Source organism: Vombatus ursinus, unplaced genomic scaffold (genome assembly GCF_900497805.2).
Source record: "Vombatus ursinus unplaced genomic scaffold, bare-nosed wombat genome assembly UNPS02009770.1, whole genome shotgun sequence".
In the NCBI taxonomy this organism is placed as follows: Eukaryota; Metazoa; Chordata; class Mammalia; order Diprotodontia; family Vombatidae; genus Vombatus; species Vombatus ursinus.
In genome coordinates, this window is record NW_020949548.1 from 8069933 (window position 1) to 8097203 (window position 27271).

Consider the following 27271-nt stretch of genomic DNA (forward strand, 5'->3'; position numbering starts at 1 on the left):
GGGTACACAGAAAAAGCTAACCCTGAACGGCCTCCCTAAGGAACAACCCAATGACCTTAGCTCACCAATGAAGAAGTCGCAAAGGAATGACTTCCTACCTGTACATGAAAGGCGCTACTGTTGCAGTGTTGGGATGGTTGTATTGCTGTTGGGGCTGAGGTAGCTGAACACTGACAGTATTGCTTCCTGTTGTCTGGGTGGTACCCGATGGCCCATTGACAGTCTGGCTGCAGCTGCTGCTGCTGTTCAAGGTCACCATTCCTCCGAGCCCCTTCCCTTCTGAGGAGGCTAAGCTGGAGGAGGAACTGGAGCGCCTGCTGTCCAGCGGAGTCCTTTGATGGGACAGCCCTGAGTTAGGTTTCCCACCACGGCTTCTCTCCCCTTCCTTTGAAGGAGGTGGGGCACTTGAGGATTTCCCAGGTGTGGTTTTCATCCCTGGTTTTGGTATTCCGCTGTGCGAGGAGGGGGTCGGCACCTCCTTCTTGGCACTGTTGAGCTTCCCTCCTTTGGGTATAAAGCTGGCGATCTTCGATGACTTTTTGGGCATCTCTGTGGTAGTGGTTCCTGTTGCTTCGTCTTTTGGTTCCTCTTTCGTATCTGGCTTCTCCGTGACAGATGTTCTTTTGATAGCGTCCTTGCTCTTCTCCTTTTCTTTCTCCCGTTGCTGCTTCTCCTTTTCTTTTTCATTGCTTTTGGGGGAACTCTTCTTATTGGTCAGGGCCCGGCTGAATGTCCTCTGTGCAATTCCCTTGAGTGCAATTTTGGGGCTATTGGAAGCTGGACTGGTAGTGGGGATATTTCGACTGGCAGCCTCTATCTCCTCACTCTCTTCAAAGCTGGGAAGCATCTCCAGCCTCTCACAGCTGGTGTCTCGGGAGCCTGGCCCCTCCCCTGTCTTGGAACCCCCTTTGCTATTGAAGAGTTTCAACTTCTCTAGCATCGATTTCTGGTTGTTGGGAGCTGGCTTGATGTTTTCTGGAGGGGGTCTGGGTGTCTCTGGCACCGGCTGCTTTACAGAAAGCATGGAAGACGTGGCAGTGTGCTTAGCACTAAGGGATTTGCTTCGCCAGGGTTTTGCAGCTGAGCCTGGCTGGGGGATGGCTGAAGAGTTGTTGCAATGAACGGAAGTGGGACTGCTGCTGCTCTGAAATGAGGCGGGTGCATTTTCATTCATCCCTGGGTGTGAGGAGGTGGGGCTTTCTGATGGCTCTGGAGAAACAGGGGAGAAAAACATACACACAACTGTAAATCCTTCTTTACATCAAGATAAACTACAAAGAGGTTATTTCTACACAATATTAAATATCGCCATCCAAAAATATTTCTTCTCTTATTCCTCATTATGGCATGGAAATGGCCCTGGGGCCTCAAAAGTTGCTCTGGTGGAGCACATGCTCTGTTTAATCTGAACAAACTTGAATGACTTCAATAATGGATCCAGTGTGCCTATAATCTGAGAACCAGTCCAAATTCAATGAGGGCTGGCCATCAGGTGAGAAATCTATCTGATCAGAGCAGCTCATAAAACTACCTACTTAAGTAGGGAGAGGTTGAAATCTGCATTGACGGAGGTAGTACCCACAGTGATTTCATTCTGTCTGTCTCCTATGCCTTCAACTATTGGAATTCCTCCATTCCTTTAAGACTGAGCTCCATTACGGTCTTCTACATGAAACCCTTCTTGATCCCCTGATTTGTAGCACTTTCCCTTCCCAACTATCTTTGACTTAACTACTTTATATTTATCTGTATTCCTCTTCTTACTAATTATTCTGCAGTAATGATGACTTGATTCTTTATATTTGTATTTTTTGTATCAAGGATGGTACTTGGTACATAATAGGTGCTTAATAAATGCTTAATTGATTGATGCAATCACAGATCTTTTGAAATTGAAGTACTATATGACAAATGTTTCAAGATCTGAACAAAGTTACATCTAAATTATCTACTTTATGTATTATCTGAGTTAAATTTTAAATGCTAGACTGCCCCTCCCCCATATCTAATTTGTTCTGGATCATATCCTGAACCATTTTTCATACATATTTAAAGAATGCGCACTAATTTTGATATCAGGTTCCATGAAGCACAACTGAGAGGCAATGTAGCATAACGGATAGAGAATTGACCTTGGTATCAGGAAGACCTGAGTTCAATCCCTGCCTCAGACACATTGATGGACAATGTCCTTCTGTCCATCTATGCCCGGGTGACCAAAGATATGTCGCTTAACCTTTCAGTGCCTCAGGCTACTTTCTAAGGCTTTAAGTTAAGAGCTCTAAGGTTCTTGGAGTCTTTCTAAGGCTCTAAAGAACTCTAAGAGTTGCTCTGTGACATTGCCGGAGTTCCCATACTAGACTTTCCTTACACTGATAAAATCAGGGGTCTAGGACCACCCCACTTCCAACTAGTTAAAAAAAAGAGTATAATTAGGAAGGTAAACCCGCATTTTCAAAAATCATGTTATAAAGTTGACTATAAAATATTTTTGAATATCATTTTTGAATATCAAGTCATACAAATAGCTCAAACCTTCCCATTTTTTCTTCCCTTTTTTAAGACAATAACTCTCCAAGAATAAGTGCCAACCTGCATTGGTGAAGGGAGTTTCCTCACAGGGAGTTCCCTATAGAAATGAAATCACAGTTCTAGTAAAAAGAAAAAAAAATACTCTTTATTGGTATCAGTCCAAAAAGTGAAAGGAGAAAGTATTCCTAGATCAGTTTTCAGCAGAGGGAAAAATCCCCAACAAGAAGTTTGCTAAGATACCAAATACACACTCCTTTGACTCCGCTTAAGCTTTTAGACAGGCTCTGGGATCAAACTGGATTGCCTTCAACAACAAGCTAGGTAAGAGCTGGACGTGTCCACATGGCTCCGTCACAAGCAGAGGAACATGAGGAACATTGCTTTATCCCAAGGCAAAAGCTTTCCCTTGGCTCCTAGCAGGCACTGCCCTTGAAAAAGGGTTTGTTTCTTTTTTTTTTTTTGGTCCGTCATTAAAGCCACAAAATCCTTTCAAATAAGAACCGGAGTTTACTTGCATTAGTATGTTTTCAAACGTGGATTTCCATTACAGACAGAGGCTAACCAGTTTTTTTTTTAAATAAAAAAAAATAAAATTACAGTCTCCTTATGCGGCAAACTTAAATGATACATCTCTGTCTCCTAAGTGAATCCAGCTGGAAGAAAGGTTGGTGGCAGTTACTGCCGGCATCCTAACTCAGCCCAAATTCTCCGCTTTCCCTGCTCTGACATAGATACCCACAGCCCGGACCCCAAGACCAATCTTCTTCATTTTATATAGACAGTTCAGCAACTAAAGACAAAGCCTGAAAAAAAAAGATAGCAATTAAGTAACTTACCTAGCAGCAGTCACTTTCTCCATTAATGTTTGTCTTTGAGAACTTACCCTTCTGGAGACGCTGCACTCCCAATTGTCACAAATGTTTTCGGTTAAACTGCTCATGTTTCTAATTAACTTTTGTCATCCATAACTGCTTTACTGCCCAGGAGCCTGCTGGGGATTAACGGCATTTTTCTCCTTTTTTTTTTTTTAAACCTATGTTTCTCTGCCCTCTAGCAACCAAGTACACCGTACATAGAGCTGCTTTTTAGAATTTAAAAATAAACGGCTGTTGAGGGCTTGGGCTTTTTCAGAGGCAAGAGCAGTCTGGTGAGTCCAACACTGTAAATCATGGAGCTCTTGTAACCGCATAAGAACTGCTTCACTTCATTTTCAGAGGCTCCGGGAAGATATAGCTCGGGTGTGATCCAAAACAGACCTCCCAATGTTTGAAAACATCTTCCCGACTTACTGGTGATTTGGGTTTTAAGGGGAGGGGGCTAGATGTTCCCTGATGACAACCTCATGGGCATTCAGACCACAGGGTCTGTGAGTTTGGGAAGCCAAGAAAACAAATAATTCCTTTGGGAAACACAAGAGGTTACCAAAAACCCAAATTTGACACAAGCAGAAGGCTTTCCTAGTGTTTGATGATTATTTCTAAATATTAGATTAATATTAATTAATGGGGCAGGGCAAGTTTCCCAAGAGACTTTTTTTTTGTTTGTTTGTTTGTTTTATTTTTTTACAAATATAAATAACTGAACCCCAGGACACTTGATATTCAAAAAACTCAGATCACCAATTTCAAGAGGAATCACCTATCGCGTTCAGTGTCGCAGACGGTAAAGCCACTCCCTCAGGGAGCAGACCTTCAGTTGAACAGTTTACTTTTCCAGCTTTCTTCCATGTTACTCTCCTCTACATGCTCTATCTTTCTCCTCTTCCTCAGACATGACCCTCCATTTCTTATCTCTGTGCCTTTGCATTGGCTATCCCTCACGGAAAGCACTCCTCACCATCTCTTAGCATTCTAGTTCCCCTCAAGAGTCAATTCAAATGCTGCTTTCTACATGAAGACTTGACTGCTCCTTCCAGTTGTTTCTCCCTTCCCCTACACCACCTCCCCTCCCCCACACCTCTCCCCAACTACCTTGGGTCTATTTTTGTAGGTATACGCCCACTTTGTTTCTCTGATGGAATGTAAGCTTTTTGTGGGCAAAGAAGTTTCACATTTGTCTTTGTATCTTCAGAACCTGGTCCATAATAGCTATGAAATAAATATTTGTTGATTGAACACATCAGTCCTGCTCTCACTTCAGTGTCACTGACAAGCCCTGTCTCCAATATTGTCTTGACTAGAATTTGTGGTAGTATGACAGTTCCCATGTGACTTAATGGTATCATAATGTGATACTGAATGTGGACTATGACATCATGAAATCAATGGCCATAAGTCTCTGGAGACCACTCTTTGCCTATGAGGAACTGACTACTCTTTCCTCAGTGACTCTGTGATTTCTAGACTGCATGTCATTACATACCCTTAATAGAAGCCACATGAGATGAGCATGTGAGAGTCTGTTTTGGAAATGGATGGGGTAATTAATTAATTGCCTAACTAGCACTTTCTTAGAGGCCATTTGATCATGGTAACTGATGTTGAACTCCTGAACATACACAATATTTTTTTTAAATTGCATTTTATTTTTTCCTCAATTACATGTAAAGATTATTTTTAACATTCATTTTTTTTTAAAAAATTTGAGTTCCAAATTTTCTCCCTCCTTCTCTCACTTCCCCCCTCCCTAATATGGTAAGCAATTTGATATAGGTTATATATGTGCGATCATATAAAACATTTCCATATTAGTCATGTTGTAAACAAAGCAGACCAAAAGGAAATACACACACACACACACACACACACACACACACACACACAAAGTAAAAGATAGTATGCTGCAATCTGCATTTAGACTCCATCAGTTCTTTCTTTGGAGGCAGATAGCATTTTTCATCATGAGTCCTTTGGAACTGTCTTAGATCATTGTATTGCTGAGAATAGGTAAGTCATCTACACCTAATTATCATATGACATTGCTACTACTGAGCATAATGATTTCCTGGTTCAGTTCACTTCACTTTGCATCATTGAACCTATATATTTGGAGAGACTATATTTGTAACTACTAATGGTTTGTTCAAGTTCTAATACAATATCCTTCAGGAACAGGTAAGTACTGGACACAAAAGAAAGAGAGGCAAAGTGGTCATTTACAGAGGTGGATAAACGTGCCAAGCTCTACCTGGCAGTCCTGTGTATTTGTGTCAAGGAGTGAAGGGAACTGAGCAAGGCTTTACATGCCTAGCCTGTTCTCACTCAAATCAGAATGGTATCAATCCCAATCCTCCCGTCTTGGACAAGCAATATGGTAGGTCTGAAAAAAATGACTCAAGTCTCCGTTTGTTTTGTGGAACTCATTTATAGCTGTTACAATCTCATATGTGATTACTGGAATATAATATAATGTAACCATGTATTGTAATACTTCAAAGGAAGATTCATAGACTAAGGTTGTTTCCATATTAGCTTAGTTATTAGATTCATTTAATAATTAAATTAGGTTAATTATTAGATTTTTGTTACACTGTTGTCAGTAACTTCCAATGGAGATGTCTATTCCATTAATCCAATCTTCATTACCTCTTACCTGGACAGATCTAACGGCCTCCTGATTGGTCTCCCTGCCTCAAATCTCTCCTCTCTCCAGCCTATCTTCCACATGGCTGCCAGATTTCCCAATGTAGAGATCTAATCATGCCACTTCCTTGCTCCAGAAGCTTCTGTAGCTCCCACTTGCCTTTAGTGTAAAAACATAAAGTCCTCTGCTTGGCATTTGAAGTCTTTCAATATCTGGCTCTTAGCACAGTGCCTGGCACATAGTAGGTGCTAAATAAATACTTACAGTTCGACTGGTTACAACATTGACAGATGTTCCTGTATATAACAACCCTTAAAATGTTTACTGATTTATTGTATATACATCTCCTTTACTTATGCTGTAGCCAAGCCATCCTACTTGCTATTTCCCATAGAGGATGAGCCATCTCTTGCCTGTCTTTGCGAAAACAGTGGCTAGAGTGCCAGGTTTGGAGTCGGGAAGACTTATCCCTGAGTTTAAATCTGACTTCAGAAGCTTACTAGCTGTGCAATGCTGGGCAAGTCACTTAACCCTGTCAGTTTCAATTCCTCACCTGTAAAATGAGCTGGAGAAGGAAATGTCAAACTCCTTCAGTATCTTTGCCAAGAAAACCCCAAATGAGGTCACGAAGAGTTGACACAAATGAAAAGACCAAAAAAATAAAATCCCCCTACCTCTGCCTCTTGGAATCTCTAACTTCTTTCAGACCTCAGCTTCAATGTTACCTCCTACACAAGGGCTATTCTGATATCCCACCACCAATTTCTAGTGCCTTCTAGCCTCCCAAATCACTTTTAATTTTGAGTACGTATTTCTTGCTTATTTATTTGTTGACTTTCTCTTTTCTCTATTAGAAGGTAAGCTCCAGCACTACACATGCTGCCCAGGATATTGTAGTTGTTCAATAAATGCTTACTGAATTGAATTCCTTGGAACATGTAAGGTGTAGGAAGAAGTAAGGAAAGTATGAAAGATGTTCCATTAAGGTGTATCTATTATTGTTTTTCCTAAGAGACAAGCCATCTACCCTCATGGATTAAAATCTCTCTACTTGAATATCTTTTCTCATGTGAAATTTTATATGTTCAAAGAGCATTTACTTAGCACTTACAATCATCTGTACAATACAGATCCACCCTAGAGAACTGGCCACTGATTTATAGATCCTCACAATCACATGGGAAGGAATAGAGACACAGAATATTTTCTGTTCTACTTTTAGGGTATCCCTTGCTTTGTGAAAGTCAGAGAGAAGATCAGGATGAGAACTCAGAGTTCCAGAATTTCCACTTGCCTCCTTAGACTCCAAGACCTAATGTCTATGTCCCCTTGACGTGAAACTCATGCCAATGTGTAAAGCTACTAGAGCTAAAATGACGTTTAGAATGGAGTGAGTTGATGGTTTCTAGATCTGAAGCCCTATGAAGTATGTTGCCAGCTTCTTTGATCTGAGGATCATATCTTGTCCTCCGATAACTCACTCTTTGATTTTGATAAAAGGTGCAGACCTCTCATGTGGTCATGGAGTCCCTAAATATCTAGATATCAGAAAGAGCTCAATGTCATGAGCTATCCTTCCAAGGTCAACTGTAACAGATGCTCACTAAATTGACTGCTATTTGAGATAATAACAGACACACACTTACACAGATCTTTGCAAAAAAAAAAAATTGCTGTTTGAAGGCAAATCCTTTCTTTGGAAAGCTAGCATTCCCCTCCCTAAGTGTTCCAATTTATTGTGCCCTTTACCATGTTAATGAAGCAGGATGTTATACCAGAAAGATCACTGGATTTTTTGTCCTGTCACTAACTTGGGATGAACCACTTAATCTCGTTGAGACTTTGTTTCCTCATCTGTAAAATGAGAGAAGTTACCTTGTTGAGCCCTATTTTCCAAATACCTAAACAGCAGACCTAAGGCTAGGCTGTGGTCAGTGCTTTTCCTCCAAGTACATTTTACCTAGGAAATCTATGAAGTCATTGGAAGTCCAAAGTTTGACAGATTCACTCCTTATCTCTAAATATGTTGACCCTTCAAAGTTCACTTAATATTTAACCATTGATGAATAAAACTGATATGTTTAACCCCAGGAAATTCACACACAACTCCAAAAATGCCAGAAACATATTAAGCGAAACTCCAAGGGTTTTACTTTAAAATCAATAGAACTACTTTCACTGATATCTCTCAGGGTATATATCTGTGTGTATGTATGTATACATATATGTGTACACACACACACATACACATATACACATATATAATTTTTTCCTCTATTGAGAATAGAAAATAAATACATTTTTTTCTGTTGAAAAGCTTTATCTGAGATAAATTCTGAAGCTGCAAGGGGTTGGGGGAGGGAAATGAAAAAACATTGCAAATGATCAAGAAGCATTTTTTTAAAAGTCATATATAATCTCTTCCACTGGTACAGTGGATAATGTAAGGGGCCTCAAGTCAGAAAGCCTCAAATTCAAACCTTATTTCTGACACTTTAATACCTATGTGACTAGGTGAAATCTCAGCCTCAGTTTATATCTCTGGTAAAACAGGGATAACAATAACACCTACCTAACAGGATGGAAAAAGATATTTGAATAAAGCATTTTTCAAACCTCAAAGCACAATATAAATGCTAGCTATTATTAAATTCAAAATAAATTATAAAGGGTCAATCAGGGTTGAAGGGAGAATTAACCCTACCTTTCAGTTTGTAGAGTTTGATTTACTAATTAGATTTATTTTCCTGATTTTTTTTTTATTTCTCACATGTATCCTGTGTTTGGAAAAATTATTGTATCTGCTTGGATGAGCACTCCCCCTCACAAAACAAAACAAAAACAAAACCTTGTGCTTTCTAATGAATGCTACCTCCAGTACACAAACCATCCGTGTGGAGGAGAAAGTTTCAGTTAACCAGAGCCAGAGCCAGAGGCTACCTTGAGTCAAAGGGTTCCCCCCCTTTCCTTCTTTCTTTTAAAGCTAGGGGTCAATCCTCCCAAGAGGAATGATGTTTAGTTTCTTCAGAAATCTGCCTTAACCTTCACTTACAACAACCAAACTACATTCTAAATGAAAATACTGTCTAGGTTGGATAAATAAGCATTTCTTCTCTCTTCCCCCCCCCCACCTTTCCAAAGGCAAATGCTGGCCCCAAGTTTATTTTGTTCCCAGCATTTCAGTTAGGCATACGTTGGTGGTCTGGTCGAAATGCCAAAAGGCATCACTGGATAAAGTATCGTGTACTGGCTGATCTGTGCTCCCAACGAATATTCCTATTACACTAAGCCAATCCTTGAGGAAGGGGAAATCCCCCTGTCCATGGAGGCTTCAGGCTTAAATCTCCCACTGAACTCTTTAGGGAATGGGCTTGATAATTGGGACTGAAGAAAATGTTTGCAATTTCCTATAATTTGTCAAGCTGTCAATCTCAGGCATGCAAATTTGCTAGAATAATTGAAACCAGTTTTTTTTTTTAAAGGGCATGGACTATAGCAACATAGACGGTGGATTGTTTTTAGGATGCCTTCCTGTTACCCAGGTCAATCCCTTTAGCATTCATCTTTCAATTCCAAGACACCTGAAATGTATGAGCTCTTTATTTCACAGTTCTGAGAAAGAAGCTGGTTTTTCAAAAAGTTGGTGGTTTGGCAGCACTTTTTGCTTCAACAGATTCAACAAAAATCTATTAAGCAACTACTGTGTACAAAGTACCATGTTAAGTGTTGGGGGAGATAAGAAGTTCAGATAAGACAAACATCGAACTATAATACGCAACACTACTTAAGTGGAACATCAATTCTGAATTTTCCTCTACTGACAGATGCCTGCCCATCCTGCATAAATCTTTTCTATTCCCTCCTCTGAAAGTTTCCTGCAGGTGATCCACACGATTCTATGTGATAACTAATTTAAAGGTGTTACACTTTGTTCCTTTTCTAAAATTTATCATTACCATGACCTGCTTCTCCTCTTCCTCCTCTTCCCCTCCCCATTTCCCAGGGAAAAGAGATGGAAGAACAGAAAAAGAAGACCTGAGAAAGACCCTAAAGAGGGAGGGTGGGAAGATGAAGGGATAATTAATTGGAAGGAGGAGATAGGCAGTACAGGTCACTTGAATTAGGTCTTCTTGGGCAGGTCCCTACTCTCCAGGACACCATTCCCTCTTCTGTAAAATAAAGTCTTGGGATGTTTGTGAGGGGGTACTCCTGTGAATGCTACCTGGGGAGGGCAGAGGTTGCAGGATCCCTTGTGCTCAGAAGTTCTCAGCTAGTGTAGGACTAAAGCCAATGTAGAATTAACAGAAAGCCTGACACCAATAACACAAGATGGCCCCGAAGTCTTAGTGTTGTTTCAAGCTAAGAAAGCTGCACTGACATTCCAGGGCCATCTTGAGCAGTGAGCCCTTGAGAGTGGTGGGGACCAAGAGGCTGCTTAAATGGGGAGAACCAGATCAGGTAGGAAACCTAGCAGGTGAAACTCCCATGAGGATGAGCAGCGAGAGTGACCCTGCGAATGGCTTCCAGCCTTGGTGAGAGACGAGGGGGAAAAAAAGTTCTTTGAATGAGATGATCTCTAAGGCCCATATTTCTGCTCTACATCCATGATTGTATGAGACTAAACCCCAGAGATGGTTCCTCTCTCATTCTGCCTTACGTTCCTGAGATGGTTAGAGGCCAAGCTGGATTAGAATCCAAGTGTCGTGGTTCCCATTCTAGTGCTTTTATTACTCTGTGGCTGCCTCTCTGGTATACAAGGCGGCAGCAGCCCCTGTGGACGTGAGGGATGGGCCACCTGAAATATAAGACTCATATGATGCTGTAGCCATTGAAACAAAAAAAAACCAGAAACTCTGAAAACAGGCCGTCAGAGCTGTAAAGGGAAAGACAAAGTTGTTCAGACCAAAGCACTCCGAAGGAAACTTGACAGAGTCCAAACTCCTGCTTTTGGGAAGAATTATACCCAGAGAAGTCCCCAAATCCTGTGAGTAATTTCCCACAGTAACATGACCCTTGGCAAATACTTTTCTTTCTTTAGACTTTTGTTTCTTCATCTGTCAGTGGAGGTGGGTTAGAGTAGAATTCAGGAGTTATTTACCTGGGGTCTGTGAACTTGATTTTTTTTTGTGTATGTGTTGATAACTGTATTTCAATATAATTGGTTTCCTTAGGAATCCTATATATTTTATTTTATGCATATTTTTATATTTTATTCATTTAAAGACATTAATCTAAGAATTGGGCCATAAACTACACCAGACTGTGGCCAAAGGGATCCGTGATAGGAAAAATCCGAACATTGGGATGGATGAACCCTCAGTTCCTTTTTGAAAGCTCTATGGGGGACACAGGAAATGCTTCCTTAAATCAGTCATGTCTCCCTGTTACAAAAGCAGTCCCATTATTTCTTGCTCTGTCCTTAGTGAAAATAGAACAGCTGCTCCGTGTCACTCATATGCTATTTCTTAACATGCCTGACGACTGTAATTAGGTACCACCAGTTATCCAGCCTTTACTCTCAGCCATTTCCCAACCTTGTAATCATTTTTGGTTGCTTTCTTGAAAGCTGAGAAGAGGTCATGGTAACTAAGAAGCCTGGCAGAGTCGTGTTTGTTTGTTTTATGATTTAAGTTCTTGGTGGACAATTTCCTATAATAGTAAACCGACTATGTTTCCCAGATAAGTACTCAGGCATCCTATTGTGGCATGCTCATAGAACAGAAATGAATTCGAATTGAAAAGTATATCACCCTGATTCTCTTTTTTATGGTACTCACAAGATTTTCAAGTTTCCCTCTCCGGCTCTTCAATTTCAGAAAAAATAATACCTTAGAAAGAGGCCCTTGACATTTAGAGTTATTTTTTTTAAATGACAAGGTAATTTTTTAACTAGGTGAATTGCTTTGAATACGATTCAATTAAATATACATTTTTTAAGCTTCTGGATCTTATGCCACACACTGGAGCTACAAAAATCATAATCTACCTGGGGATAAAAAAAAATATGCACAGATAAGCAAATTCAAAATGCAAATCCATACGAGATAAATACAAATCGATTTATTTTGAGAGGATACTAACCACTGGAGATAAGAGGGAAAATCTCATTCAAACTAGGTGAAATCATGGCTAGGTAATGAGATCACTTGATTCTCAGCTGGTGGCTATCACTATTATGGAAAACAAGGAAATAATGTTTGCCAAATAGTTTCCTTTATATATTTTCCAAATAGTTATCCAAAGTTAGCAACAGGGTTCCTATTAATAATGCAGGAACTGGTAAGCCTCAACCAAATACAACTGCCTGAAAATTCATCTATATTTCAAAGCCCGAGTCAGACCTTGTACTAATATTTTTTAATGGAAAGTAAATACTTAAAACTCCACCAAAAACCTAACATTGAACTGCATACTTTAAAAATCTTTCCATTTTGTTTCTATAGGGAAAAAAATATCATTTGGCTTCTAATGTTTGAAGAAAGATTCCACAAAGTTTTTTTTTTTTCCCAATAGCCTGTTTTTATTCTTTTGTTTCTTGAGACTATATCATCTACAAGTTATCTCCTTTTTCTCCTGAAACTGCTCAGAATAGCATTAAAAAAAAAAAACCCTAAGTGGTAGACTGGAGGAACAGACATTTTTATATCAATATCACTATTTCTCTATCTAGTACCATATATGGCTATTAAAAAAGTCCCGAATCAACTGTACAAAACCTTTCTCCTGTTCTCCAAGGGTGTCTGAAATTTCACAGAGGAATCGTAAACACTGCACAGTGTGCCAAACACTGTCCTTTCAGGAGGTCATCGTACCCAGCTAACAGTTCCTTGGCAGAGAAAAACACTGTACAGTCCTGGAAATCCTTCTTAGCACAATATTCTTGGCTGAGGAGTTCTGGCACGGGGTAGCCCCCAGCATTCCCCCTCCTCCAAGGACTGAGCACAGCCACCTCAGACTTTTTTTGGGGGGGTGGGCAAGGAAAGGTAACTCCAAAGCAGAATTCCCTAAGTAAAAGGGGAAGCAGCTAAAGGATCTTAACCTATCAGAGAGGCCACTTACTACAAAAAAGGACCATTTAGTAATAGTCAAAGCCCAGGAAATGTATATAGTGAAACTGATTTCTTTGTTTGCTGTTTATCTTTCCTTTATGGATCTCTGGAGGAGGAGGGATGTTACTAGTTCTATTTCTACCAAGTCTCATTGGCAGCAAAGGAGAACAACTCAAAATTTGTAAATGTTATTTACTGTGAGATCTGTTAGCTGTGGTGGAGTTCCAAGTCTTCTGATAGAAGTAAAGAAGTTAAGACCTTTGTGTGAAATTATACTATGGTGCAACACAGAACATGCTTTGGTGATACGTACCATGTATATTTTCAAAGTTAAAGTTAAAGTTAAAGTATACCTGTGTTCTTCTATTACCAAAGACGCCTATTCCCTTCATTGAAAGCTATATGAAATGATATATGACTGAAATATGGCCACAGAACTCAGCAGCGCCCTGATATCCTCTAAACCACAGCTTTCCCACTAGTGAGATGAGAACCCACAAGCCCACTGCGTGGGTCCTACACCTGTGTTCATTTCATTTATGTGGGCCTAGCCCTGCATCTGGATGTATTTTGTACAATGAGTATTGGGGTATTTTAGAAGGGTTTCAAGTAGCAGGTTTCACAGCACATTCACCAGAATGAGAACTCTTTGGAAGCAGGACCCATCTTGCTTCTTCTTTGGATCTTCAGTTCTTGGCATGGTGCTTTTCATATAGTGAATGCTTAATAAATGCTTTTTTCATTTATTCAGAGTTAACCCTAAATTCAAAGTTTAAAAAAAACAAAAGCAATGCCTCAAATGTCCTTCATGACCATATACCAAAAGCCAAATGGACCTACTTTTTCCTTCCAGTCCTTCTTGACTATGTCTTTGCACAGGCAAATTATTATTACTATTGAGGGCACCACCATTCCCCTTTTCACCTGGGCTGGCAACTCTGGTGCCATCCTTGGTTCCTAACTCCCACTCACTCAGTAAGGTCAAGGTTGAAACCATTGTTCAATCTTTCCATTTTTCCATCACAACACTTCTGGTCTAAGTGCCCTTCTCTCTCCACTGACACAACCACCACGTGAGTTTAAGCAATCTTCACCTCTCAGCTGGATTATTACAACACTTTTTTTTCCTGTTTCAAGTCTCTCCCCTCTCCATTATACCCCCTAATCTGCCATCAAAGTCATTTTCCGATGGTGTAGGTCCTACTATGACATTCCCCCACTCAGCAAGCTCCAAGGACTCTCTCTTACATCCAGGATCCGATAGCAAATCCTGTTCAACATTTAAAGCTCTCCACAATATGGCCACTTCCTACCTTTTCCATCTTTTTGCATTTTAACTTCCCTAGCTTGTTGTTGTTGAGTGGTTGGCCATTTCCTTCTCCTGCTCATTTTACAGATGAGGAAACTGAGGCAAACAGGGTAGAGTCAGGAAGATGATTCTTCCTGACTCTAGGCTGGGGGGCTATCCACTTTGCAACGCCACCTTGTCGCCATCTTCAAATGAGATGATAACTATAAAGCACTCAGCACAGTGCTTGGAACATAGTAGGTACTTAATAGGTGTGTCTTGCTTTCCCCTACCCTGTGACCATCTTTATACTGACTATCTCACAATGTGGAATGCTGTCCTTCTTCACCTCTGCCTCCTATAATCTCCAGATCCCTCCAAGGCTCAGCTCAAGTACCATCTCCTACATGGGGATTCAGAGGATCATAGTTTTAGAGCAAGAAGAGATCTCAGAGGTCACTGAGTTCAGCCTCCTCATTTTAAAGATTAGGGATTGAGGCCCAGAGAGATTAAATAACATATCCAAAGTCAAGCAAGTACAATTATCAGAGCCAGGAGTGGGATTCAGTCAGAGTCACTGGCTCCAAATCCCCAGGTCTTAGGCTTCCACTCTCCCATCAGATTACTTTGCATTGAGTTTGGATATTTTTATATTTAATTTGCTGTCCCCTCCCCCCAGTCAAATATGAGAGAAATTATTATTAATAATCAATGATTTGGGGAGATCCATAGTTCCTCCTTTTTCTAAAGTCCCCATTTTAAAGTGCAGTCTCTGAAGATTGAATTAACTTTCTCCTCAAAGCTGGTCAGACTCCACCCAACCCTATACAAGGAATTTAATCTTAGGGGTAGAAGCCCATTGTGTTCTACTCAGGTATGGATAATTAATTAAGAAGTAAAGGACATAATCAAAGAATTAATTAAGAAGTAAAGGATATAATCAAAGTTACACCTCCCACACACACACCCCAAACCCTTCATCAGAATAGGTCCACCTCTCATTGTAATATTCATTCTTTCATTAATTGTGAACCAATCAAAGTAGATGGCTACCCTCAGGAACACCTACTCTTCCAACGGCATATAAACCATGAAGCCCATCACCAAGAGGGGTCTTTGGCATTTGAGAGTGCCACTGACCTCTTTTATTAATAAAATACTAGCATTATTAATAAAATACTAATTACCAAGAAATGCTTGCTAAATGAATGAATGAATGAATGAATGAATGAATGAATGGTTCTGTACATTGGCTCTGTAGCTGTGCTACTAAAATTGTCACTGGGCTATCACCATCACCACATAAACAGTTACCCCCTGATAAGAGATGTTTTAACATTTCATTTTAAGTGGAATCTGTAAGAAGCATTATTAACACAAAATAAACAAAGAGGGGCCTCATCTAGTTCAGCTTCTTTATTTTACTGTTGAGATGGTTTAATGACTTGCCCAAGGTCACCCAGTAAATGATGCAGCTGGAATACAAATCCATGTTCTCTGACTCTGACTTTCCACTATCGCATTCTGCTGTATCAGGACCAAGGCAAGTAAGTGTGACCATAATGAGGTGTGAAAAAAAACTCTTGTCTCACGTAGAACTGTGCCAGAATTCTGATTCTGAAGAGGAAGTTAAAAGGCCTGGAAGTGGGGAGGGGGGAGGGGGGGGGGGGAGGAGCGCTACACTCTTGTTTAATTGAACAGTCTTTCCAGCCTTGTCTACCAGAGACAGTGGAAATTACAGACTTTGATCCAGTCTCTAAGGAGAAAAACAGAAGTTCTTGAAAAGGCTATTAAAAAAGGAGGGAGATATCTGGTTTAATAGCAAGGGAAGTCAGAGTACAAGGTCTGTTCTTTGAAATTTAGACTGTATTTAGAGAAATTTAAACTTGGTAACAATCTTTCTGAGTAAACAAAATGCAAACTGCACGGGGCTGTTGTGGTTTAGTCACTTAGTCGTGTCTACCTCTTCTTGACCCCCATGGGGGCGTTTCTTGGCAAAGATACTGGAGTGGTTTGCCATTTCCTTCTCCAGCTCATTTTATAGATGAGGAAACTGAGGCAAACAGGGTTAAATGACTTACCCAAGGTCACACAGCTAGTAAGTGCCTGAAATCACATTTGAACTCAGGTCTTCCTGACTCCAGAGCTGGTGCCACCTAACTGCCAACTGCACAGGAGCCCTGTTCAAATCCCACCTCTGATCCTAGCCGTGACAGATAATTTAACTTCTCTGGGTCTCAGTCTCTCATCTGTAAAATGATGGGGTTCAACTAGATGGTCTCTGAGGTCCCTTCCAGCTCTGAATCTATGATCAAAGATCACCAAGTTGGCAAAGCAGCCAACTCAGAATGTTTCCCTGGGTGACTCACACAGAACCCATGCAATTGAATTTGGTTACTGAACACTATATAAGATGCCACTGTGCCTATGTGTGTGAACAAAAACTGAAAAATTTTCCAGATGTGTACAACTATCAATATGGTAGGCACAGCACAGATCAACATTCTGGGCATTTTGCCAGAGTCGGGCATTTAGATACTATTTTGGATTAGGGTTTATGGAATTCTCTACTGACTGCTTTCTTCTCACTAGGAAAGTAGTGTTCTTCCTCCCTGGGAAAAGAATAAACAGCAGCAGCTAGTCTCTTCTTTAGAGCATCCACTTGCCTTTCTTTACTCAAGGCTTACAACTATTTCTCTCTTAGATGAGTCCAAGTGTCTTGCTTTTTGCAACAGATGTTTCCCTGTCAAGCTGTCTGTACACTCAGTCACCATTTTGTAAATGACATCTATCATCTCTTAACTATATGAGGAGCTTTTTTCATTGAGATCAGCCTTGGTAAAGCAAAGACATCTTTTGTAAGGCAGATAATAACTCAGGTTTACACATGGCTTTAAAGTTTACAGAGCACTTTATATGCATTATCTCACTCGATTCATATAATAACCTGTGATTGCAGGCACTACAAGGATTAATAATCTCATTTTTTTACAAATAAGGAAACTCAGATAGAAAAAGGTTAAATGAAAGATCTGCTCTAGGTCACATAGCTAGTAAATTTCAGAGATAGGATTTGAACCCAGGTCTTCTCTGATTCCAAGCCAAGCACTCTTTCCGTTACATAACCAACTGTTTTACTAAATTTGTTGTTTTTTTTTTTTTTTTTTGCATATAGACTGTTGTTAAAGTACACTAGAATATAGTGGCTTAAAAGTCTCTAAAAATGTTTCTTTTCTCTATGAAAGCAGTTTCTCAATCCAGAGGTTCTTAACGTGTGTGTGTGTGTGTGTGTGTGTGTGTGTGTGTGTGTGTGTGAGAGACAGAATGCTCTAACAGCCTGGCAAAGCTTATTAACTCCTCCTCAGAATAATTTTTTAAATTCAAAATGGAAATAAATGCCCAATTTCTGTTAGATGTTAGTGAAAAGGAAGTTGTAATTTTTTCACCCAACTTCAAAAGCCTTCTGAAATCTATCCACAGATCCCTTGGACCTCAGTTTAAAAACTCTTGACAAGGGAAGAGTGGCCTGAGTTAATCTGGACACCTGTTTTATAAATTTGGATTAAGCCCTCGTCTCCTAAACAAATCCGACATAGTTTGTTCATGTTTTCACTTACTGTCTTACACATTCATCAGCAGTGGAGGTTTAGAAAATAGCTTTCAAATTGCGTCTGTTAGAAAGTCCACCCAAGCAAAAGCCCCCCAGGAAGACTTTCTAACTTTATCAAGTTCCCCTTTGTTCTCATCTAGGACAGCAAATAAGGTTACCCTTGTGTTTAGTCAAGCCTCAGCAATCTCAATGGAGACAGCACACTCCATACACATTACCCTCATTGTCTTAGCTGGAAAGACAGGCACTTGAAACCTTGATTGTTTTTGTAGAGTTTACTGGAAGACTCAAAAGGATCTTCACATGAATAGATACGAACAAGGGCTAGTCGGACCACATCTGTATGTTGGGATGCAAGTGGAGGCAGTACACAGTATAGTAGGGAAAGCATTGGCCTGCATGTCAGAAGACCTGGGTTGGAGTCTTGGCTCTGTCACTAAATAGGGTGTGACCTTGGGTAAGTCAACTCACCACTTTGTCTTTTAATTTCCTCTTCTATAAAATGAGGATTTGGACTGGTTCATTTGTAAGATGCTTTCTAGTTCTGCCATTTCATGATTCTAGCCTCCCTTTTAAAACCACCTAGAGGTTTAATTTAATTTAAACCTAAATAAATGCTTGCCATTTATTTTAAAATTTTTATTGGTATCTTGTTTTTATAGCATATCACCCCTCTTCCCCATTCTCTTACTCAATAAACCAACCCCTGTAACAAAGAATAAAAATAAAAAGGCTAAAAACAAAAGCATTTCAGGAAAAATAACCAACAAATCAATCAAGTCAGATGGTATATTCAACACCCATATTCCCTCACCTCTTCAAAGAAAGGAGGTAGGTACATTTTTTTCAACTCTTCTCCACATCCAGACTTGATCATTATAATTACACAGATTCAGTTTCTTTCTCTTAAAAAAATCAATTTTCTTTTTTCTTTTTTTTTTTGCAGTCGTGTTTAACAGTGAAAATGGAAGAAGGGCAATGTAAGAAAAATGGAAAAGATTTGCAAAAATCATTTTGCCAACCATTTTTCTCATTAAGGTCAGTGGAATCCCCATACTTGGACCTTAACATCACAATCTTGGAAGTACTTAGGGCAGAGTTAGAAACCAAGTACATATGGAGGAGAACCAGGCTGGAGGCTATTTAGTTGTGACAGCCTTGAGCAGGGGTGGGGAACGTGTGACCTCGAGGACACATGTGGCCCTCTAGGTCCTTAAGTGCGGCCCTTTGACTGAATCCAAACTTCACAGAACAAATCCACTTAATAAAAATATCTGTTCTGTAAAACTTGGACTCAGTCAAAGGGCTGCACCCAAGAACCCAGAAGGCCACATATGGCCTCGAGGCTGCAGGTTCCACACCCCTCTCCTTGAAGGACTGAGATACCAGACAAATATTAAGGAAGGGAGGGTACCAGAAGTGTAGGTGAAAAAAAACCCAAAATTGAGACCTTATTAATATAGTAATAGATTATAGAGACAGAGTAATATATTATACAGACAGAGAACCTCAATAGTTATTGATCTATAGATCTACTCTTCCATTTATGAGAGTCACTAATGCACAAATTGAGGTTATCCTCAAAGAGGATTATCAGTAGAGAATAAATAGGCTTTGACAAAGGATATTCAACAATGGACCTAATGTTTACTATTTCACAATTAATTGAAGGATGAAGAGAATATAGAATACCATTGTGCATTAATTATGAAAAGGCATTTAATTCAGTAACAAAATGCTGTCTTACTGGTTTCTTTACAACAAGGTATTACCCACCCATACATCAAAATCACTCATGATTCCTCGAAAGATATAACAGAAATAACCTTGTTCAATGACCCTCTGCTCATAAACATTAGGTGAGGCATAAAACAGGGAGACATGTGCTTGCAAAAAGTATCTGCTCTTGTGAGAGGCGCTCTAGTGCAAAGTCCAAGTTGAGGAGGGATTCCCTGTGGATGGTGAGGTCTTCCAGATGCTCCTGTTTGTGGATGACATTATGCTGATTGCATCAAGACAGAGCATACTGCAGGGCCTCCTTGAAGTGATCTGCAATCACTCAAAGAAGTTTGACCTGATCATCTGCATAGAAAGACCAAAAGGAATAAGGATTCCTGTTGCCCATACTACAACATGCTTTGGACTGACCATCTATATGACTTGTCCATTGGTGTGCATATCTGAGGCAGATGGCATAGACATGCCCAGATGATAAGGGGGGTCCAGAATTAAATAGGAGGAGAAGAGTAGGCTGAATTGTCTTTAGGAAACTGCAAAGATCCTTCAATGAGTGATGCAAAATGAAATGAGTAGAACCAGGAGAAAATTGTACACAATAACAGTAATATTGTATGGTGATCATCTATGAATGATTTCTCTACTTTCAGCAATACAATAATCCAAGACAACTTTGAAGGACTTATGATGAAAAATGCTATCCATCTACAGAGAAAGAACTGACAGAGTCTGAATGCAGATGGAAGCATACATTTTTAAAATTTTCTCTATTTTTCTTTTTTTTAAATTTTGGTCTATGTTTTCTTTTACAACATGACTAATATGTTTTACATGACTACACATGTATGACCTATATTGAATTGCTTGCCTTCTCAACAAGGGAGGTGAAGATGGAGGGAGAGAATTTGGAACTCACAATTTTAAAAATGGATGCTGAAAATTGTTTTTACATGTAATTGGGGAAAAATAAAATACTAAAGAACTTTGAAAAAAAAGATCTTCAATGATTTCAAGCTTACCATAGAAGCAAAGACTCACTTTTTTTTAATGCCAACATTATACCAGGGTTTCTGTATGGCAATGAGATCTAGAATACAAATGTATCTAGAATATTAAAAATAAATACCCACAGAGTATAATGAAGAGATACGTGGTGTGAACTGGTTGTAATATATAACCAATGAGTAACTTGGAAAGAAAAAGAGTAAAAGATGTCATTGAGGAATTAGGGAAGAGAGAGTGAAAGCTGACAGATGAACAGGCAGAGTGCTTCACTGATACTCTCTTAGCAGAAAGTGAAAAAAGTCTCCAGAATATTGGGTAAAGCCCTTAGGCCATCTTAGGAGAGGAGATGGACAGGATTTGCACAGGAGGTTATGTTGGAAAGAAACCTCGAATTCATGAGATCACAGATCACAGAATACTTCAATCTGCATCTGTTCATATAAAGCTTCTCATGCTTTTTTCAATTTTTAATATTCATAGTTCTTATGGTGAAGTAGTCTTCCATTACATTTATGCACCATGATTTGCTCAGCTATTCCCTAATTCATGCTTATTTAATCTTATTCATATAGATTTTCTTCTTATGTACAAACAAACAAATACACAAAACCAGTCTGTGAGAGCTTGGATTGACTACCATTGTAATAATCCATAGTGGGAGTTATAACTAATAAGTTAACTGTTTTTACCAGGGAATACACATTTGATTTGAAGTGTTACTCCTGACTGTAAAAGATAACAGAAACTTCATCTACACTCTCTAGCCCTTGATGAATAAATTACTATTATAGCTTCTACAGGAAGTCCACAAGTTCATCAGGAAGCAGGAGCTCAGTTCCTGAGTTGGAGAAATGGGACACAACAAATCCTATTGGGCATTCCAGAAGAAAAAGCATCATGTAACATCAAGGGGTCTGAAGCCTAGCTAGATAAATGATATACCAATTCCTCAAAATAGAAGGTAGTAGACAGAAAAGGAGTCCAGGAGTACAGGTAGACATCAGAATCAGGACAGATGGACATAAAGAAGGGATCCAGGTGGAGGAAAATGGAGGTCTGACAATGCTCCGTGGAACCTGGCACCTTTAAGCAGCTGCCCTGGCCTCTGGTGGCTTCTCTTCCCTGGGCTCTTAAGGGGCACCTCTCTGCTGGTCCCAGAAAGCAATGAGGTATAAGGAGAGGCAAAATGCCCTGGGGGAAAGCACGCTAGACTTGGAGTCAGGTTTAGAACACTGGTACTAATACTTAGAAGCTATGAGATAATAGGCATATTGCTTCATCCCTTTGAGCCTCAGTTCCCACATCTGTAAAATGGCAATAAAGATATTTGGGTGCCATGTTATAAACCTTAAAGTATCACAGATACATAAGTTTTATATATTGACATCAATCTCTGTAGATACATATCTCCCAAATAAGGGATATGATTAGGATGCAGAGTTTCCCTATAAGAATTCCAGGATTAATTTAACCTTTAATTGGCTATTTAATTAATTTTTATTAGCAGTGTTTTCACTAACAATATATATTTTCTTGTACCCTACTCTTTGTGAGATGAGAGGGTTGAACTGAGAGGGAGTAGGGGACAGTGGAAAAAGAATCAAAGAACACAGGTTCAAATGTCAGCTCTAATACTAAGTGGCCTTGAACAAAATACTTCACATCTCCCACCCCTTATTTGTAAAACAAGGAAGTGCAACTACATGACCTATAGGGTGCCCCCTAGATCTGTGATCCCTTGATTCAATTCAACTGACCATATTTATTAGGGATCTTTTATGTGTGCAGGCATTGTGCTAGTCACAACGGATACACAGCCGTGTGTGTGCGTGTGTGTGTGCGTGCGTGTGTGTGTGTGTGTGTGTGTGTGTGTGTGTGTGCGCGTATGTGTATACAATATGAACTCAGATAAGTAAGGACAAAACAATTGGGGAGGTAACTGTGTGGATCAGGGGCCTCAAGTCTTTCAAAGTTACCAATTTTTACAATGTTGTTATTGAATAAATTGTCCTACTGGTTCTGCTCTCTTTACCGCTTTGATGATGATGATGATGATGACGATGATGATGATGATGGTGAAAGGCTTTACAATACACCAACATGAAGGATGCCTCATTTGAAGGACCTCTAAAATCACTCCCAGCTTTAAAAAATCTCCAGAGTCTATGACTCTGGTGCTAAAATTCATGTCTTTACTCTTTTCACACTCCACAGACCTCTTGTTTACAACTCACAGACGTTAGAAAGTGCTGAGTTCCAAAGTAAACTGTCCTGTTAAAAGTAAAATAAGTCTACTTCATTCACACCTACTGATTAAAATCAAACTGAGAATGTCAAAATACTGAGATGCTATATTTGATCAGGGTAAACTCTGGTCAGCCAAATCCATCCACCATACTAATCATAGCCAGCAATTTCAGAGGTATATCTATTTCACCCACGCAAAATGAAAAATGGGACATTTAACTCAATCCGAATGCTGTTCTTCACTACTCACCTAGCACGTATACACTGTGCTTATTCAGTTTCACATAGTGTATTTTTTCTTAGCAAGCCACCACCCAGTACTGACTGGAAAGAACTGGCTAGCAAAGTAGGGGTTTTTTTTAAGGTTTTTTTTTTTTAAGTTTTATTCCTTCCCAAATTTGGCTTATAATCCTGGGACAAAGCTGCTGATTTCATCACAATTTCAAATAATTCCCCTGCTGAATATTGACATAGTTCCTTCTTGCCATCAAAACAGATGGCATTGGTGAAGAGTAAATGATTAAACTTTTCTATTCAGAGGCAAACTTTGTAATAACAATAATTTAAATGAGCAGCAATGTTGAAATGGCTACAACTTTATCAAGTGTAATGAATTTCAGTGAGTCTAGAATCTTAGAAACTCAGAATTGGAAAGTATCAGAAAGCTCATTTAGTTCAACTGAAAGCACAGGTCCCCATGTACAACATCTCTCTAATGCTGTCTGTCCTTCATTTCCCAAGAGAAACAGACATCACAGGATGATGTCTTGACTTGGGGATGAATTGGATTTGGGGGGCATCTTCGATATCTTGACCAAGCTCTATTCCCTTCAAGGAGCCTGCTTCAGTCACCTTCAGTTTTTCTCATATGACCATTCTGCCAAGGAAAATCTTCACATGCTTGGGGTAGACACCCCCATAACTCATCGACTGGTTTGAAGTCTGTCAGTTACCCTCAACCTATTTATCCCATCTGGTGAGATGGTTTACTACCTTGTGCATGCTATAGCTTCTTGGAGTCACAGGTGAGAGTTGAGTGAAGGCGGATGAGCAGTTCTGAAAAGGGCTTGGCAAGCCCTCTCCATCATACATTCTAGTCCTTCCTAAACATTTCCTACATGGAATCTCATAGTTGGAAGGGACTTCAGACTCATTTACTCCAACCCCCACCTAATACAAAAATTTCCTTTACAATATCCCCCAAAGTAGTTGTCAATTTCTGGTTCAATATCCCAATGGACAGTGAGCCAACCTCTCAAGAGAGCTTATTTTCAAATAACTCCCATTATTAGTTCTTTCTTACACTGAACCAAAACTTGTCTCCTTCGATCTTTCACCCATTGGTGCTAGTCCTTTCCTCTGGGGCCAAACAGAATAAACCTATTTTTTTTCTTCCTCAGGACAATCACTCCAATATTTAAAGACAGCTATTATATATCCCAGGTCTTAATTTTCAAGCGTTAGGCAAATACGTCATCCAGGCAAAGATCTAGTTGGGTTTCAGTTAACAGAAGTTTTATTGTTCTCCTTCCCAAGAAAAACCACTCCATGGCACACATCCCCTTCCCCAAGAAACACGAGGAACTTGAGTGGTTGACAACTTAAAGAGTCCCTGCTCCTCTCCATTCTCTAAGTACACAATGCCTCTTTCCTAGTGGATTACGAGATGGTAGATGCTTAAGTTTTTACCCATATTAGACTGTGAGCTTATACTCTGCCATTTTTACAGGGTTTTTTAATAGGCTAAGGGACTGTAATGTATTAAATATTTTATGCCCTGCAAGTTCTACCACATAACTTCCAACATAGCAGGTACTAAATAATAACTGTCATTTCTATTGACTTTAAAGAGTATAACCTATCAATTAGGTGGCACAGTGGATAGGGTGCCAGACCGGGTGTCAGACGACTCATCTTCCTGAGTTCAAATCCTGCCTCAGATACTTACTAGCTGTGTGACCCTGGTCAAGTCACCTCACCCTATTTGCCTTAGTTTCCTCATCTGTAAAATGAGCTGGAGAAGGAAATGGTAAACCACTCCAGTATCTTTGCCAAGGAAACCCCAAATGGGATCACAAAGAGTAAGACATGATTGAACATGAGTGAGCAACAAATCTATCTTACATAGATCATCTCTAACTGATTCCTTCAACAACCCTGCTAGGTAAGTACCACAGGTACTATAATTCCCTTTTCACATAATGGGCAGTTTGGTGGTTTAGTGGCTAAAGGGCTAGGCTTGAAGTCAGAAGATCAAATCTAGCCTCCATTACATAATAGCTGTATGATCCTGAACATCATTTGACTTCTTTGAGCGTCCAAATCCTCACCTGTAAAATGGAGGATGATAGCCCTTTCTTCACAGGGTAGTTGTGTTCAAATTAAATAACTACACGAGGCACTTGACAAGTAAAAGTCAGCTGTTATTATTATATGAAGAAATAGTGGCCAGAGAGTTTATGTGACTTGCCCAATGTCACACATGTAAATAAGCAGAAGAGATAGAATTTGAACACCGGTCCACAAACAGCACTCTTTCCACCATACCACATAGGACCATCTTTGGAGGTGATTAGAGTGGACTCACGGGGAGAGGTCATAGGAATCATGGGAGGTTGATGATCAGGGAAGTCAGGGTGTTAGAAGAGACACTGACATGAATATTCAAGTCCCCTGGTAAAAGAGAAAGGGATGAGGTAGAAAAGAAGATCAGGCTCCTTTCAAATTGCTAGGCTAAAGAAAACAGGGCAGGATGATCCAAAGCTGCTATACGAATAGAATGGAAGAACAAGGCTAGTTGTTTTGTAGGTGGGCTATTAAGATGCTAGAAGTGCCCCCAATGTCACATAGTTGTCTTATCACAGAGCCAGAGTTTCAGGTCAGGCTTAAAGACTGAGATGTAAATCAGATGACCAAGACAAACATCACTTTAGGAGATAATCCTTTTTAAATGGCTATAACCTTTCTGAGAGCTCTCTAGGCAAGCCAGACAGCTCTCCATCCCTCCCACCCACCTTGTTATAAATTAGCAGTCTCTATTTGACCTGGCCCTCAGCTTCTTTATGAGTTACCCACTCATTCTTAGTTACATGGGAGTGAGCCTGTGATGGCTTTCACAACTATCAGCACAGAAGTTTAAATTGCCAGTTGTTTAGATGTGTTTACATCTAACGCAAACAATTTGTTCAACGCTGCATTTTTTGAAAGCTAACCAACCAATTTGAAATGATCTGCACACACATGCATATATATGATCACGTGATCACATTTCTTGCCCTCATCCTGCTAGCAAGAGAGGGGAAAGCTCAGTATGCAGAGATGGTTTTCATTTACATATTTCTTATTTCAAAAACATTGGCAAGACACTCCGCCTTTGGCAGTTGTTTTATCTTTATTTTACAAGATAAAGCTGAAGAATTGCTACCAAACATAAATACCTCGCCTGCAAATTACAAAAAGCCAAAAGTTGTTACTCTGGTCCAGAGCCAAGTTAAGACAAAAAATCAAGGACAGGTTGAATCCCTGCAATCCGTCATCCTTACAAATCAGACCTTGTCTGGTGGCAGGCAAAGTTAGCACTCACACTCAGAAAAGCGATAACTGCCTTTTGTTAATTGAGACTTACTGGGTTTTCGATGGGTCAACCGCTTCATCTTAACAGAACTCTTGCCAGAGAACAGAATTCATGCGTCCACAAATTCCTCTTAATGGATGTTCATTCATTCCCTTCTCCCATCCCCCAAGCCCACCATGCAAATCCAGCAGCTCAGACTTCTGCTCTTTCCCTCCGTGGGAGAATTTTCCACTCCTTCTTATTGCTGTTTGTGTAGGGCAGTTGACGGGAAAATTGATTTTTCAAAATCAGAGGATGTGGGTGATGGGGTCACTGACATTCCTGGGTTAATTTTCAATAGATCAAGATTTCTCACTGGGAAGTCCCATCAGCACTTAGCCAAATGTAGGACATGTAAAGACCTGAACTGAAAGTTCCCTAGGTATCGAATATCTCCATGGGCAACAAACGTTACTCATCCAAGTGACATCTGACTTAGGAGGGATTCAGTTCCACTCAGTTCAAAGTAATTTTTTTAAAGCACTATTTACATATTCTACCCTGTTCTAATCACTGTGGTGGACCAAAAATGGCAATACTTGCCCTCACAGAATAATAATAATAGTAGCTAATACTTACAGAATTAATACTATGTGCACTATATTAAGTGCTTTACAAATATTATCTCATTTGATCTTCATAACAGCCCTGGGAGGTAGGTGCTATTA

At 39.8% G+C, this 27271-nt stretch overlaps 1 protein-coding gene across 4 annotated transcripts in view; it reads right to left on the reverse strand.

Annotated features, from left to right (window-relative positions):
- Nucleotides 1-27271, reverse strand: part of NAV2 (neuron navigator 2) — a 457081-nt gene that overhangs the window by 206457 nt on the left and 223353 nt on the right. For all 4 annotated transcript variants that reach the window (XM_027852625.1, XM_027852624.1, XM_027852627.1 and 1 more), the window contains exon 7: nt 99-1209. In XM_027852625.1, coding sequence (XP_027708426.1) covers nt 99-1209 — 1111 coding nt within the window. The remainder of the gene's footprint in view (nt 1-98; nt 1210-27271) is intronic.